Source organism: Rhynchophorus ferrugineus, unplaced genomic scaffold, assembly GCF_030347505.1.
Source record: "Rhynchophorus ferrugineus isolate W39M unplaced genomic scaffold, kcgeb_rfMv2 rfM2, whole genome shotgun sequence".
Lineage (NCBI taxonomy): Eukaryota > Metazoa > Arthropoda > Insecta > Coleoptera > Curculionidae > Rhynchophorus > Rhynchophorus ferrugineus.
In genome coordinates, this window is record NW_027472581.1 from 5,273,371 (window position 1) to 5,289,323 (window position 15,953).

At 33.9% G+C, this 15,953-nt stretch overlaps 1 protein-coding gene across 3 annotated transcripts in view; it reads right to left on the reverse strand.

The window, feature by feature from the left end:
- Window positions 1-907: 907 nt before the first annotated feature.
- Window positions 908-15,953, reverse strand: part of LOC143190458 (START domain-containing protein 10) — a 70,996-nt gene continuing 55,950 nt past the window's right edge. For all 3 annotated transcript variants that reach the window (XM_076394766.1, XM_076394765.1, XM_076394767.1), the window contains exons 3-6: window positions 5,172-5,364; window positions 4,985-5,117; window positions 1,093-1,357; window positions 908-1,036 (exon numbers count right to left, since the gene is read on the reverse strand). In XM_076394766.1, coding sequence (XP_076250881.1) covers window positions 980-1,036; window positions 1,093-1,357; window positions 4,985-5,117; window positions 5,172-5,364 — 648 coding nt within the window. In that variant the 3' untranslated portion in view covers window positions 908-979. The remainder of the gene's footprint in view (window positions 1,037-1,092; window positions 1,358-4,984; window positions 5,118-5,171; window positions 5,365-15,953) is intronic.

A 15,953-nucleotide genomic window follows, 5' to 3' on the forward strand; every position in this document is an offset into this window, starting at 1 on the left:
TAAATATGCGACGTGATAGTGAAGTGCGTAGACTAAAACGTTTAACACCACCTGATCTGATTACTGGACATATGTAGAGTTTAGAATAAGCATTAGAATAAGACTAATTAATTCAGATAATATTTTATACAGAAGATTGCTTAATGAAGTGATTTTCTACATGCCATGTATATATAATATAAACAGAAGAAATACTTATTGCCAATAGGGCAGATTGTGGACTCACGAAGAGTAATAAAAAAAAATGTGCTTTTGATATTTACGTTTAAACTGATTTATTCCTGAAATATAAGCCTAAACCAGTCCCAGTTAGTAAATTTATTAGAAAGATTAGGCTTTTTTGTTTTTTTATTAGAGTTGTCACATTCACTGTTAACAATACTGAAGTGTGAACAGATGTTAGTTCGCACAACGTCTCGATATATATTTGATTTGATGAGATGTCTTTAGAAATGTAAAAATTCAGTAGGTTTGAGGAATCAAATGTCCAATACCAATAAATAAATGTTAATTATCAATTGTAAATAACGTGTTTCCTTTAGCAAAAAAAAACTATAAGAAATTACTAATGCAGCTGGTTTTAATACATTCTTCTGGAACATATTATTCGAACATATCTTTTTAGATTTTAATGTTTGATGTAATTAATTGGATATTCATTAATAAAAAAATTATCTTTTAATTGTTTCACCATAACATTCACATTTATTATTTCAATCATTCAGTTTTAATGATCCATACAAGTAATAAAAGAAATATGTTTATTGATAACTGCTTGAAAACTAATTTATATAAAAGTTAATGTTTGACTAGCTCGTTATTATTTCCCATTGCGTCACTGTATTGAACGGGATGACACACCTTAAGTATAAGAAGATTTGTATATAACATATAAAAATAAAACAAATAATATACAAATATATTTAATGATAAATAAATATGGGTCCTTATCAAGTTGTTCGTTTTTAGTTTTTGGTTTTTATTGATTCTCTTCGTCGGTTTCCAGTTCGATATGTGTTGCATCACTGTCGACGCACTGGAAGAACAATTAAATAAAATTAAAGGAACTGGGAAACGCTAACAGAAACTTACATCCATAATACTGATTTTAGTACCCTGCATCTGCTCTGGATATATCCACGGTTTCAATAGAGGATTCTCCTGCCTCCTCTTCCAACACTCGTATCCTTCTGCCGCTCTTTTCAACTGTTTAACTACTTTAGGCGCGAATTTCTGAGTTACTTTATTCACCAGCCAAGGTGGAAGCTTCCCCCTAGGATCGGTCTGCGAGATATAGCCCAAGAAGCAACCTTTACCCACTTGTCTTACTACAAATCCGGTTAGATATGATATGGCCCTAAAAAAAGGCAAAAAATGTTAAAGTTTAAAATTATTAGTTGTACAAATAAGTTTCCAACAAGTCTCCCTTAATAAAAGATATTGTCTCATGTAAAACACTATATGTACAGATTGTATATCTTTCAGTAACATAACTGTTGTGCATAAAAACAGAATCCGTGCATTTTGATCAACGATGTACAACGTGGGGCAAAACTCGCGCTACTATTGACGTAATTTTCGCTGGGTGGCAATAATAGAACGATTATTTTTAATAAATATTGTAACTATTTCTATTCGTTCTTGTGGCGAAAATGGTAGCGGGACTTTTGCCCCAAAAAAATTGTTAAATAACCTCAGTTATCTTTTCAATTTAATGGTTTTGGTTTGGTTTGGTTTAATCTGGTAAAGCTAAGGTCCAGCTAAATCTAATCTAATAAATTATCTAATATGTAGCTGTAAGAGATGAAAGGTGGCGAAGGCAAAGAGAAGGTTAGCAATAACGCGGTGCTAAGCTCTCAGCGTTTCCACCAGCTCGCGAACAAGGGCGTTTTTTGAACTTGTGGAAGGATTGAGATATGAAGTGCTTGATTTCTGGAGTGTCAGTTTCCCTGTGAATTTGATTATTTCTGATAAACCATGGAGTGTTTCAGATTCTCGTGAGGAGCTTATTTTGGAACACTTGAAGCCGTTTCAACTGGTTAGGTGTAACAAACTTGGAGTAGACATTAGATCCGTAAAGACGATTTCTGGATTTGGGAATGCCAACTGAACCGTCGGTCGAAGTGGAGACCTAGGTACGTGACGTTATCCAGCCATGGAATTGTTGAGTCGTCGATTTGTCTCTGCGTCGATTTGTTTTTGACTGGAAAGTGTTTTCCTGATCACGACCTGAAAAGTCTTTTGGGAAGTCTAACCGCACGCATTTTGCGATCAAACCAGACCTTGTCGAAAGCTTTGGTTAGGTCCAGGAAGACTGCACCAAGCTTTTTACGCTGGTCAAGAGCGTGATGGATGTGTGCGGCCAGACGAGTGGTCTGATGGACGGATGAAGCCTCGAAATGGCACTGGGAAAGCTGATGGGCCTGTAGTCAGATAGAGATGATTTTGCTTCTTTCTTGGGAATAACCGCTACATGTGCGTGTTTCCAAGACATCGGGAAATGTTGCAAACTAATGATGGATTTAATTATGTTTACCAGTTCCACGATCTGCTTAAGTGGTAGCCTTTATAATTGGGTAATCGATATTTTGTCCAAACCAGAAGATTTTTTGGTTTGAAGTTTGCCGATCATAGTCATCTGCAGTGATTTTGGAGACACGAGATGGTTGATAAGAAAGGCTGGGGTGACTAGTCTTTTGATGGAGTTGGATTCGTTAATGATATTGTCGTTGTCTTTAGGTTTGGTGTTTTCTGCGGGGGGAGGCATTTCAATAGCCGTTTTCTTGATCAGTGACTGCGAAATTTCCTGTAACCGCTGACTTTAGAGGGGGATGACATTGTGTGTCTTCCCCACGAGGAATCAAAAGATACACCAGAAAGTTAAATGACTTCCATTTCATCGTTCGCCAGTTCGAGACGGCCTTCCTTACCCCCGTGCACTCTCTGTTGGCCTCCCTTTAGTCTGCAGCATCGAGGGTGAATCGAGAATGAATTTGTTTAATAGAAGGGGGAAGGTTGTTTCTCTATGGTTTGGGGTTGAATTGTACACTGTTGTCAAACCCACCGTATTCACTATGTATAGCTACTAGACTACCACTTGTTCAGTTTGGTTTGGCTGACATAAGTTTTCGATAGGCTGAATAGACAGAGTAAAGCAATAGTTCTCGTTATTATCGCAACTCTTACAACTAATTGGATGCAAATATTAGTGAAAAAATATTCAGTCTATGAATATTTTTTAATGTAAAATGTATGTACGAAAGTACATATCGTGCACACACAAGTATCGCATCATCTTAATGTTATGTTCTCTCCCATCTCCCAGAAGTTTTTGTAAATTGAGACAACTGTAAACAGCTGTAAATAACATTATTGAGTAGGTATTGGTATTTCACCCACATACCTCTCAGTGATAAATAGTTTCATAACATGACAATGGATGTCAAGCTTAAGTGGAAAGATCATATTAAGAAGCAATAAACAAAATTATGTGATTTTCAAAAACGTGATGCTTACAATGTACTGAAATATATCCGAATTATCTATTTAGAAGACATTGCCAACAGGTTAATTGAAAAGTGTCCGGCCTACTATAGTAAAACCCATTGTTTTTGGCAAAATTATTTTTTTTATTCAACATAATTCCCTTTAAGGGTAATACACTGGTTATAGCGCCCCTCCAACTTTTCGATACCATTTTTGTAGTACGATTTGTTCTTTGCTTCAAAATAGGCCTCAGTTACGGCGATCACCTCGTCATTCGACGAAAATTTCTTCCCAGCGAGCATTCTTTTGAGATCTGGGAACAGGAAATAGTCGCTGGGGGCCAGATCTGGAGAATACGGTGGATGAGGAAGTAATTCGAAGTCCAATTCATGGAAATTTGCCATCGTTTTCACTGACTTGTGACACGGTGCATTACCTTGGTGAAGCAGCACTTTCTTTTTCTTCAAATGCGGCCGTTTTTCGGCGATTTCGTCCTTCAAACGGTCCAGTAACGCTATGTAGTAGCCGCTGTTGATAGTCCTTCCTTTTTCAAGGTAGTCAATGAAAATTATTCCATGCGCATCCCAAAATACAGACGCCATAACCTTGCCAGCCGACTGTTGCGTTTTCCCACACTTTGGAGTGGGTTTATCGTGTGCAGTCCACTCGGATGACTGTCGATTGGACTTCGGAGTGAAATGATTGAGCCATGTTTCATCCATGGTCACAAATCGATACAAAAATTCGGGTTTATTACGCTTGATCATCTTCAAACACTGCTCCGAATCTTCAACTCGTCGTTGTTTTTGGTCAAAAGTGAGCTCGCGCGGCATCCACTTTGCACAGAGCTTTCTCATACCCAAATATTCGTGAATGATATGATGTACACTTTCAGTTGATATCTTTAGAGTGTCTGCTATCTCATTCAATTTCAATTTGCGGCCATTCAAAATCATTTTGTGGATTTTTTAAAGTTTTCGTCGGCAACAACCTCTTTTGGGCGTCCACTGCGTTCACCGTCTTCGGTGCTCGTGTCACCATGTCTAAAGTTAGCATACAAATTTTCCTGGACAGTGTCCGGAAACTCGGCATCAAGCCAGGTTTTTTCTTCAACTGCATTTTTCCCTTCAAAAAGCAATATTTTATCAACACGCGAAATTCCTTTTTATCCATTTTTTTACAATAACAAAAGTTGCTTCACTTAAAATGCTATAATTCACAAACTAATGATCCGACAGCTGTCAAATATATACACGCGTATTTTGAGGGTTAGGGCTAACTAAGAAATATATGGATTTAATTCTAATAGTGCCATCTATGTGTCAGGCCGGCGACTTTTCAATTGAACTGTTAGTTGCCATATGTGTTCTATGTACAATACCAAAATGTTACAGAGGCAAAGTAGAAAGGGTTTTAACCAGTTTCTCTAAATAAAATATCAGTTACGATAAAAGAACACTTTAAAACCTATATATACATTCGACAAGCATCTATATACCGTATGTATCCTTTTTTTGCCGGATAATCTTTGTGGTTTACAGAATGGTTTAATATCAATTTCTCTTCATCCATATCCAACCAAGATCTTTGGAGAACGAAATCCCTGTTCTTCACGGGTGCCGGGCAAGACACTAAAAAATATCGCATAGAATTTATGGTGATTTACCGAGTCTTTTTCTACATACGTGCATAATAACCTACGTCGTTGTTGGGATTCAAAAATCCTATCTCTATTGAAGCCATCATATGTTCGTCCCATTCTTTGCGGTAATCCGGATCGTGCAGTACGTCAAACATGGTTTCGGCTGGGATGTCGTGGAAGACTGAATGGACTTTTACCATGCGAAAATTACTTATAGGTGTAAGTTTGGTCCATACCTAGAAAGCAAGTACACATTATTACCATACATCAACACTTAATCTATTCATTAAAGGATTAATTTATAAATTCATTGCAGATGTATTGTTCTTCATGTTGGAAACAAAAGTGGTTTTATTTCTGGAACAGAATTAGTGTTTTCCTCCAAGTTCATGTTAACGTGGGAAAATTAGTCATACTATATTTTTGCTCCAGTTTGAAAATCGATTGTTAAAGAACTTGAAGGAACCATCAATTATTGTTATGAACAGTGTATCATATCATAACATACTGGTCAAAGAGATGCCAATAAGTGGATCGACAAAGTCTGTAATTAAGGAATGGCTTGCAAAACATAAATTACGTCTTGATGATTACGTCTTGAAAGAGTGAAGTATTTAAAATAGTCACTTAATAAATATAAATGAAATATTTAATTGTATTATACTAGCGACCCGCCCCGGCTTCGCACGGGTGCAATGCTGATACTAAATTAAATACACTACAGAAAAAATATGAACGTTGTATATAAAAACATAGCGGCCCGCTCCGACTTTGCACGGGCATAAAATATATATGCCTATGTCACTCAATGAAAACATGATTAAAATCGATCCAGTATTTTTGGTTCATTCATTACTGCCCTTGGCCTGCACGCATTAAATTTGGAGTAAAACAATTCCTCTTCCCCTATACTTACTATGAAGATTTCCTGCTATCTTTGGAATATCTAAATTCATACAATTTTTATTACATTACACATTTTTAAACGCAAATTTTAAATTTGTAATATCTCCGAAAATATTTGTTTAATTTACATGCTGTAAGGAACCATATTGATCTATATTAATTGCACACTGTATTTAAGGTACTTAATTCGATAAGGATTAATGCCGTATTGCTTAAAATAGCTTCGTAAATAAGCCATTTTCTCACGTAAAAAGTAAACAATAAAAATGGTTAATGTGGGTTATACCTAAAAGATAAACATATACCATCGCGGACTTTTTTGTAGACCTTTTTATGGTGTACAATACTGTAGTACATTAATTTGATCTAACTCGTAGGGTTAGGCAGCGTTTTTGCTAATTGCTAAATAAGCCTAAAAAAATAGGTTAATTTACGACATCACGTTAGAAACCTCTAAAATTAGCAATGTTGCCTTAGTATATTATGCATGTATTATACATATAAACCTTCCTCTTGAATCACTCTATCTATTGAAAAAAACCGCATCAAAATCCGTTGCGTAGTTTTAAAGATTTAAGCGCACATAGGGATATAGGGACAGGAAAGGCGACTTTGTTTTATACTATGTAGTGATGTTATTTACTTTTTTAGAAATAGGCCTGAAAAAAGATGCTCTCTAGATCAGATGGCCACAGAGTATGGCAAAGTGTGGCAAAGAATTGGTATGTAGATCGAGAAGGATATACAACCAAGAACTGTTGAATATTGGAAAAAAGATTATCAATAATTTATTCTGGATGAACTCCATTAGACACCCAAAAGAGGAGGTTCACAAATGGTAGAGTCTTTCGAAATAACAATTACCAAGGCAAAAGGCAAGGAGTGGAAACAACTAAAAGTGAAAATATAATTAATATAGGATTGTTCAGAATATATGTGACGTTTGAGAAGAATGCATGAGAACGGAATGATTGCTAACTGTTTTCCTGAATCTAATTTTATAATGCTAAATAGTCTCACCAATGAAAGTAAACTATATTACTTGGATATACAATTTAGGATTTAAGAATACAAAAGGGATACAACTAACAACACTATTAGAACTAATAGGTGGTATGGAAAAGAGTTAAATATATAACAAATACAATCCTAACTTACAAATTAGTATAGATGTGTACTTAATTGTAGTTTGAACCCCTTCGATAATATATGCATTAGATTTACACTAATATTTAAAAAAACATATTTGATACCAGTATTTTTGTTTAATTATTTTATTTAAACTAAAATTTTGTTGTAATTCAAGGCCAAACTGAAATAAAACTCCGAGTTGATACGGCAACATTGCGACGTTTTGACGTCACAAATTTAGAAGACATGTACCAAATAACTTTGAATAGATTGTATATTTATTTCATTCCCGTGTAAAAAAGAGGAAGATATATTTTTTGCCAAATTGTTTTGCAAAATGCCGTTTTTTTGTTTCATTTATTTTGTTATTATTCAACAATTATTTTAGTTGTTCGACTTTTTGATTTAATTCTTTCCATTTAATTGTCTTTAATCTGCATTTATTTATTTGCAATAAGTTCTAAGACTGAATTAACTAATAAAGACTGTTAAATTTCACAAAGTCATTTTCAAAATGGTTTATGGTGTGTAATTTTACCCTGGATTCTTCAATTTATTCTCGCTATTATCTAGTAATTTCGTTTTGTTTTTGATGAGTCTATGCAATTTAGCTATAATCGATATAAATTTTATTTTAGAGATGGTTTTTCAACTTGTCAAACGTTTGAAATGATGAAATGTTATTTGAGTGAATAGTTTGTGAAAAGCATCATCGTTATTATCATCATCAATGACCAGAGCAGCTACCTCAACTAATACTAATACTCTTGACGCAGGATTACAAAACTTCATCACCAGGTTCCGCGACTGTTGCCTGTTGGTCGCAAACTTTTTTAACCGACTTTGAAAAGGGATATATTTTTTTAATGTATGTTTGCCGATTTCCATCAATTGTGGGCCGGTTTTCAAAATTCTTTACTTATTCGAAAGAGTGCACTTGGTACATTGGTAGTTAACTACTACCAAGTCGGTGCCGAGCCCCAAACTATAGAAAATAATAATATAATGTGCTTATATTTTCCAACGGTAGTATAAGTGAGACGGAGATGAACAATTCCTTCACGTACTAACTTTAAAAAAGAAAGGAAAAAAATAATTACTGAATACTATTAACATGCAATTAATAATTTCATTTTAAACTAAGTAGAATTCTTTTTATATGTGAATGTTCTGACGATCTGTAAAAAGGAATGGAATTTTTCTATGAAATGGAATAATAACCCACAAATGTTTTATCGTATTCTAATATGTTAATTGCTATTTTCTAATAATATACTATAATAAATATAGACAATACAATAGAACTAATTCATGACATATTTAAAAATGATCGCACAATAACTACTAGAGCTTTTAAATAAAGTAAATGCTTTATTTATTATTGAACGGAAATATTTTTTTCACAAAAATCGAGAGAGTAATCGAAATATTACCTATTATTGTCATAAAAACAGTGAAAACTATGTTACTATTTATCATTAACAATCGTTTTACCCTATTACATTAACAACCTTAAAAATATCGTTCCAAAATGCTGGTGTATCACTACATAGTATAAAACAAAGTCGCCTTTTCTGTCCCTATATCCCTATGTGCGCTTAAATCTTTAAAACTACGCAACGGATTTTGATGCGGTTTTTTTCAATAGATAGAGTGATTCAAGAGGAAGGTTTATATGTATAATACATGCATAATATACTAAGGCAACATTGCTAATTTTAGAGGTTTCTAACGTGATGTCGTAAATTAACCTATTTTTTAGGCTTATTTAGCAATTAGCAAAAACGCTGCCTAACCCTACGAGTTAGATCAAATTAATGTACTACAGTATTGTACACCATAAAAAGGTCTACAAAAAAGTCCGCGATGGTATATGTTTATCTTTTAGGGATAACCCACATTAACCATTTTTATTGTTTACTTTTTACGTGAGAAAATGGCTTATTTACGAAGCTATTTTAAGCAATACGGCATTAATCCTTATCGAATTAAGTACCTTAAATACAGTGTGCAATTAATATAGATCAATATGGTTCCTTACAGCATGTAAATTAAACAAATATTTTCGGAGATATTACAAATTTAAAATTTGCGTTTAAAAATGTGTAATGTAATAAAAATTGTATGAATTTAGATATTCCAAAGATAGCAGGAAATCTTCATAGTAAGTATAGGGGAAGTGGAATTGTTTTACTCCAAATTTAATGCGTGCAGGCCAAGGGCAGTAATGAATGAACCAAAAATACTGGATCGATTTTAATCATGTTTTCATTGAGTGACATAGGCATATATATTTTATGCCCGTGCAATGTCGGAGCGGGCCGCTATGTTTTTATATACAACGTTCATATTTTTTCTGTAGTGTATTTAATTTAGTATCAGCATTGCACCCGTGCGAAGCCGGGGCGGGTCGCTAGTTAATATATAATATATAGCTATTTACAAGCAAACTACCAAAAAAAAATTACATATAAATCTATATAGGCATAAATTGGGTACATTTTTGTCAACGAACCAAGTTCGGCATTCAACGCCGAATCTCATTCGTTGTCTTTCATTGGCTCGGTCTGTACGCAGTATTTGACGCCCTAAGATTTACCGAGTTTTTCTCATGCTAAACTATTATATATTTCTGATACCGCATATGTTTAGCTTCATTGTGAGCTTGCTGTTCTTCATCCTTGAATTATAGGGCTCATCTCGTGCTGATGGCATCGATTTTCCCAATCCTTTAATACTTTATACGATTTCTCAGAAGTTCTGCAAGCTAACTCTATTTAGAATTCTGTAGCCAGCGCTGTTGCAGCTGGATCAATTCGGCTTATTATTTCAGGGGTAGGTGCCATTTTCTTATCCTGTATTATCGATACCAAATATTTGACAATGGGTTTCAATTAATTTCTACGCTTGGTTTAACTGAGTCCAGTTTAGGTTTACAATAACAGGCGATTCGTCAGTTATCTATATTTTTAGTTGTATGACTGTCAGTGCGAACTATATATCATAAAGAATATTCGAAGCTTCTACATACGTATCAACGAAAATAGCGCTATCAGCAGCGAACATCAAGGAGTTTATAGCACTATGTCGAACGCCATGTGTGTTTTTTAGAACTTTTCTCGTAATTGCCTTCAGTACTATGTTGAAAAGCACAGGAAAAAATTCCTAATAATCCTATTGTAGCAATCTTACTATTTTTCATAATTGTATCACAACTCCCGTATTATGTAGCATATTTAACGAAAAGTTTTAAAAATATAAAAGTTAAAACAGGGTGCGGATAAGCAAATATTCGCTTAACCTTTCGTGGGTTAAATAAACTTTATTAAAGTGAAACCAGTCAGTTTGTTTTGCTCTCATTTAAATTCCTTCATTATTATTAATATGTCTTTGCTCGTTGGCAGTATCAAGGGACATTTTTTAACAATCGTCACTATCTCTAATACTCTAATATTCACCAGGCGAAATTATTAAACCAATTTCTTTTTTTTTTTTGGAAATTATAAGCTGGTAAAGGTAATAAAAAAGGCGCAAACAAAACAGTACGGGTTATACGACTGCAACCCTTTCGGCATGCTCAAACAAAATTAAAACAAGAGTTTAATTAGTAAGAAGGTTATTAAAGCCTCGGTATACGGGAAGGTCCGGAAAAAAGCTACTTCTTTCATAATGTTAATTTTTTTTTATTTCAAAAAATTATATCCAGTACAGGATTATACTACCTTGGATTAAAAAAAAATTAAATTAGGTTATGCATAACATAAACAAGTTATTACTATAGCTTTGTAATTTAAGTATTTTCTGATTGAGAAGTGAAATACAATCAACCCAATGTTGACATATTTGTTTTAATGCTAAAGCTGGTTATATCTTATGGCTTGCTAATATATATTATAGAGATATTATTTGTATTATCATCAGTTTAAATGATTATATACATAGGGTCAAACAAGTCAACGGCCTACCATAGTAAAACACATTTTTTGCAAAATTATTTTTTTTATTCAACATAATTCCCTTCAAGGGTGATACACTGATTATAGCGACACTCCAACTTCTCGATACCATTTTGGTTGTACGATTTGTCCTTTTATTCAAAATAGGCCTCAGTTTCGGCGATCACCTATTCATACGATGAAAATTTCTTCCCAGCGAGCATTATTTTGAGATCTGGAGAATACGGTGGATGAGGAAGGAATTTGAAGCTCAATTCATGGAGTTTTGCCATCGTTTTCACTGACTTGTGACTCGGTGCATTGTCTTGGTGAAGCAGCACATTCTTTTTCTTCAAATGCGGCCGTTTTTCAGCGATTTCGTCCTTCAAACGGTCCAATAATGCTATGTAATAGTCATTGTTGATCGTCCTTCCTTTTCCAGGGTAGTTAATGAAAATTATCCCATGCGCATCCCAAAATACAGACGCTATAAATTTGCCAGCCGACTGTTGCGTTTTCCCACGCTTTGGAGGGGATCTATTGGACTTCGGAGTAAAATGATGGAGTCATGTTTCATTCATTGTCACATATCGACGCAAAAACTCGGATTTATTATGCTTGATCATCTTCAAACACTGCTCCGAATCATCAACTCGTCGCTGCTTTTGGTCAAAAGTGAGCTCGCGCGGCACCCACTTTACACAGAGCTTTCTCATACCCAAATATTCCTGAATTATATGATGTACCGTTCAGTTAATATCTTTAGTGTCTGCTATTTCATTCAATTTCAATTTACGGCCATTCAAAATCATTTTGTGGATTTTTTAAATGTTTTCGTCGGTAACAACCTCTTTTGGGCGTCCACTGCGTTCACCGTCTTCGATGCTCATTTTACCACGTCTAAACTTAGCATACCAATATTTGATGGTTGATTTTCCTGGGGCAGTGTCCTAAAACTCGGCATCAAGCCAAGTTTTTGCTTCAACTATATTTTTTCCCTTCAAAAAGCAATACTTTATCAACACGCGAAATTCCTTTTTATCTATTTTTTTCACAATAACAAAAGTTGTTTCACTCAAAATGCTATAATTCACAAACTAACGATCCGACAGCTGTTAAATTTATACACGCATATTTTGAAGGTTAGAGCTAACTAAAAACATATGGATTTAATTCTAGTAGCGCCATCTATGTGTCAGGCCCTGGACTTTTCAATTGACCTGTTATCACTTACTAATATTATTTATTTATTACTAATATTATTTAATATTATTGTTTTCTACCTTACTAATAGGAGTATAACAAAAACTCTCCAATTTATCCAACAAATAAAGAGATAATAACATTACGACGGAATGTCTCGAAATATGGGTTGCCTATCTTCGGTGTTGTGAAAACAAAGTCATTGTCTACTAGCGTGTAACGATTGCATTGTGTATTTCCGCATGGCAATATATATTTATGACCAATTAAAAGCGCAATTAACCTGATTAAAAAATGTATATTCACATTTTTTTGTACACGCTTCTAATATTTTCTTTACAATTCACATAATGCTAAGATTTTTTTGTGTTGGATATATTGCCTTGGAGTATGATTTTTATATTCTAAATACAATATCTGATAACAATTATTTCCCACGAAAGAGTGGTTTGAAACATTCAGATGTCATGGGAAGCCAAATCAGTCTAATAAGCTGGATATTGAAAGTAGTCCTACTTTTATTTATGAATTTTAGATCTATTTTGCGTAAGTAGGCGCCTTATTTTAATGATAGACGATTTTTTCTCTATGCAAACCTGGTATTTTCCTACGAATCCAACGGATCCACCAGGTGAAAAAATGATCTGACTTTATCGAGCTGCCGACTTGGAGACAATTCCAAAAAAACTTTCCTTTTGTATCCCAAAAAGTAGATGCTAACACTTTGGTCGCAAATTCATGCCTCCCTTCGTTTCTACTTATGCTTCATCATTTAGGTTATGTTCCCATGAATGAAATGAATTAATAAAAGGGCATCGAGATTTCAGTTTTGATGTTGATGAATAGTTGGTGAGCTAGCTTTACGAAACTATTGATCAATCCAGTGTTATCCTATATAATGTTGGTATAAAATTTCATTAATTATTTTCCTAACAGACTAATATAAAGCCTAGAATATTCTAGTAATATTTAGATATTTAGTAATATTTAGAAACTTAACTTCGCATGTTTGAAAGGTAACAGTGTATAGAATATTCAAGGTATAACGATGACTTAGCTCGTTTACTCAGTGAAAAGTTAATACGCTTAGAAAATGAACACTCCAAAAAATCATTTACATAAAATTTTTAACTATTTATATTTTTTTACGAAGTTATACAAGATTTCGTCTTATAACATTAAATAAGGTTACTATATCACCAATGTAGAAGCAATACAGCTAGTAGGCAACATGCAGATAGCACAGGACGAAGCGAATCAAACCACATGAACTTGTAACTCATTTTATTTTAATTTTGAAATTATATATTGATGTATTTATCCCACACTCGTCTTAATTATGTATCGATGCAAATGCAACAGAACTATAGTTATAAATTAATAAGTAATTAAAAACATTTATATATAAACGGACGTCATTGTCAGTATTGTACATTTATATAAACTGATAAACTGACAGAACAAGTTGTATTTTATAGGCCTATTTCACTGATACCTCCAATATAAAAATTATTTGAAAAACTGCTGTTAAAACGTATTAAATCATTTATAGAAATATCAGATTTCCGGTTTGGATTTCGAAATCATCACTGGACTATCAACCAAGTGCATAGTATAAAAGCAGTTATTGAACAGGCACTCGAAGAAAAGAAATACTGAACTGCAATATTCCTGGACATCTCACAAGCTTTTAACCCGGTATGGTATTTGGATTAATCTACAAAATGGGCAAACTGCTACTGTGGAATTACTGTCGACTGCTGTAATCATATCTTTTCGAAAGAAAATTTAGTTTCGCATGAAGGGGCATTCTCAACACTTAAACCTATTTCGGTTGGAGTTCCACAATGAAGTGTCTTGGGACCACTCCTGTATCTGCTCTATACTGCTGATGTCCAATAAATGAAACAGTAATTAGAACATCTGCCGACAACACAGTTATCATGGCAATGGTATATCTCTGCCTAAGGCTGTAAAAAAGTACGGTATCAATCTACAAATCGACTAGAGACTGGAAAATACAGCTAATAGCTCCAAATCTAGCTATGTTGAATTTGCATTACGGCGAAATGACAAAAAACCGAATTATATCACTTGATGGATGCCCGATTCCTCAAACGGAATTAACTAGATACGTCGGAATATATCTCGATGGTAGGTTAAACTGGAAACATCATGTGAGACGAAAAGGAGAGCAGATTAGACTCAAAGTCAAGCAACTATACTGGTTAGTCGGAAAATACTCTCAACTTGACCTAAAATCAAAGAGCTTGGTTTATTAGTCCATCATAAAGCCAATGTGGATTGGATGTGATGGATTGGAGGACTTGATGTGGTGCAAATATGGGTTGCACTCAAACATCAAATTAACTAGCAATCCGACGCATCGAAAACAAAGTTCTACAAGTTGCTAAATTACAACAAGGAAGCAATACAGCTACTGGACAACACGCAGAAAATCAGAAGATTGAAGCAAATCAAATCATATGAACTTGTTTATTTTATAACTGTTTTCTTAACATTAGCCTAAGTAGATTAGTTTTATTTTAATTTGGGAAATATACACTGAATATATATATACCGTACTCGCCTTGTTTGTATTTTAATGCAAGTACAATCGAACAGTACTAATAAACTAATTTGTAAATTAAGATTATCCTAAACATATCTGATCTAAGATGTAGTTAATTAAAAAAAATGAAATTTATAGAAATAGATTTGCCTTTAAAACACGAAAAAAGGTTTTCATCGATCTGTTATATTTGTAGGGATAATAATAAACTAATTTGTAAATTAAGATTATCCTAAACATATCTGATCTAAGATGTAGTTAATTAAAAAAAAAAGAAAAACGAAAAAAGGTTTTCCTCGATCTGTTATATTTGTATGGACTTCGAGGCATGTCGAATTTTACATCGTGGAATAACGGTCTACAAAATACTCAGAAATATAATCCCAGATGTTGAACACGGGCAGGGTGTCAGCAGCGCCAACTAGAACCTGATAACGAATAACTGGCAACCCCGAGACGTTTATCTGGGATGTTATTGAAGGGTATTTCCATTCATTCAGTGCTCAACCATCGTTTGGTTTAGACATGCCACCATCGACTGCCCAAGCCTCGTCTCCAGGTAACACCGCTGCCATCCGTTTTATCTAATTGTGTTTTTCACATTTTTTTATATTAGTTTAATAAATAACGGTACATAATGTAAACACCACTGTTTCATTTCGTTTTACCTCCATTCACCGAGCCACATCATTTACCCTTAATATTATTCTCATTCAGCGTCAATTTGTAAAATAATCGTTTTTTTTTTGCTTGGTACATATAAATTTTTTCAAAATATTTTTCAACATAGCCTGTCAACTATGTCATGGATGAAACAATATTCAATTGAGTCTATTCACATTTTTGTAATCTATTTTCGTGTTTTTTTTTTGTTTATTTTTTAGTATTCAAGAATCATATACTTTTGATGTGTGTAAACAATAAATAAAACTATTACTATAAGATAAACTTAAACCGCAGAAGACGTACAATGTAGCTTTAATTTGAAGGTATAGTGTTAATAGTTGCCTGGCCCTGTTAATAGCTTATTTCAATTATTTCTATCATATTAGAAGTGTCCATCTATCACCAAGATCTA